Source organism: Phytophthora parasitica, assembly GCF_000247585.1.
Source record: "Phytophthora parasitica INRA-310 unplaced genomic scaffold supercont2.248, whole genome shotgun sequence".
NCBI lineage: Eukaryota > Oomycota > Peronosporomycetes > Peronosporales > Peronosporaceae > Phytophthora > Phytophthora nicotianae.
In genome coordinates this window covers 3,037-4,810 of record NW_008649234.1, presented here as the reverse complement: position 1 = coordinate 4,810, position 1,774 = coordinate 3,037, and the positions used below count along the sequence as shown (strand labels likewise).

Sequence of the window (1,774 nt, the reverse complement as noted above, 5' to 3'; positions counted from 1 at the left end):
GGTAAGCTGTGCGTATGGGTGCTGGGCATGAATGGAGATGGTCACCAAACTGACGTTGTGGCTGGTGTGGCTGCTGTGTATGGGTTGTACAGGTTGGCGAGCTGGGCGCGATCGAGTCGCACGTGGCTGTAATTCCCGAGGCGAATTGCGTTTGGATTGGAAGGTGGCTACTGGGACACATCCTATTCGTTATAGAAGATGTGGCTTTGGCTAGCGTGAGATTGAGGGCATTCGTTGCTTTTCGTTTCTAGTTGTTGGATAGCCATCACAACGAAACACTTCTCTATTTATTGATGCGTTCATATATTTATATTTTGATTGTTTTAGTCGTCCAATTGGCAGGCCCACGTATCACTTGTTGCATCTGCCATTTGGCGCAAAAGTTACTTCTGCAAGAAGGCCGATGCCTTGGGCAATACACTTCTGTCGATATAAACAATCCGGCCACGAGGAAGCAAGCACATCTCGCTCAACACAAACATCTTTACTTCGTCAACGAAGAGAAAGCTGTTCAAGTACACGGTCGATGCATAGCAAAACGGTGGGTTCGTAGATAGGCCACATGTTTTTGCGTCACCGTTCTTGAGCAAACCTTTCTTGAGCAATGACTCCACATTTGAGTATCTCTTGATCAATTGACAGCCCAGACTCGTTAACTCGGAACGGATTTCGACACCAATCGAAAGTTGAGCAGGCATCTGAAGCGCGATTTGAGCAATAATGTTACGAATTCCACTGCCAACTCTAGAATAATTAATTCAGCTACAACGGGACCGATCGTATCCAAAAGTCGTAGCCACCGCCTTTGAAAGAAGCTCATCAGCGTTCTCATGTATTACACCGGCCTTCTGTCGAAATCATCTTGAGTAACCGATCCAAAGATGGTTGAAAGGAGGCGTGCCGCTGTCTGGAAATCAAGGACGCGGGTACTTGGCGGCTTCGGTGCTGAGCGATTTGGGCAGATAGCACGGTGTTTTGACTCTCCGTAGAAACAACGAGGAAATTTCGACAGGTCTGTCCCATGACCACGCTTAAAAGTGCGAAATCGCGTCTCCCGTTTCTTGGTCGACTTTTTGACGCGATTCTTGTGGAGTCTCCGTGTGACGTCAGACCACAGGACCCGCCGTTTCTGCGGGGCATATTCGTATGCGCACTGGACTAAGAGCTTATCCGCTTCGTCAGAGAACGTTGGGTATATGGGGGCAATCAATGGTTTAGAAGTGACTCATACAGTTCAGAGGTGTAATTTTGGTATAGTTTATCAATGACGATTGCACGGATCCAGATAATGCAATAATTTCAGCACGCAATAGAAACCTCAAATAACAAAAATGCATACTTTGATCAAGTTCTATGCACGGTTCAATCAGGCCAATCTTGTCTGTGTTGTCATCAGTGCTGATTCCTTCGGTACTGTATACAGTTTGAATCGCACAATTGTTTGAAGTCTTCGAACTTTGAGGTGTGAGCTGTAGAGACAAAGCCGTTATTGTGGAGTAAGGGACCGTACAAATAAGGATCCGGACTGACAAGTGGGTAGTACAAGCTTTCATCACAATCCAACATTGAGAGGATCTAGTTCTAGCTGCTAATGCTTTGGAAAAAATGTAGTGTTGATTATTAAACGATTAGATATCGTGCATCGTGGTCTAGAGAGCCACTTGTCTCACAACAGATCTACCTTGCTCACGAGCTGCTTGAGCTGCTACTGTAAACTCAGTTTGAGTTGATATAGTTGAGATGTCTTCCGCAACCGTCCTTTCGCAGAGAATAC

The 1,774-nt window shown here is 45.9% G+C and overlaps 1 protein-coding gene across 1 annotated transcript; it reads right to left on the bottom strand.

Moving 5' to 3' along the window:
* Positions 1–383: 383 nt before the first annotated feature.
* PPTG_20021 (hypothetical protein) lies at positions 384–698 on the bottom strand (the record flags this gene model as incomplete). Its single annotated transcript, XM_008918627.1, has 1 exon — positions 384–698. One exon carries the CDS (start codon positions 696–698, stop codon positions 384–386), a length of 315 nt encoding a protein of 104 aa, XP_008916875.1.
* Positions 699–1,774: the final 1,076 nt, after the last annotated feature.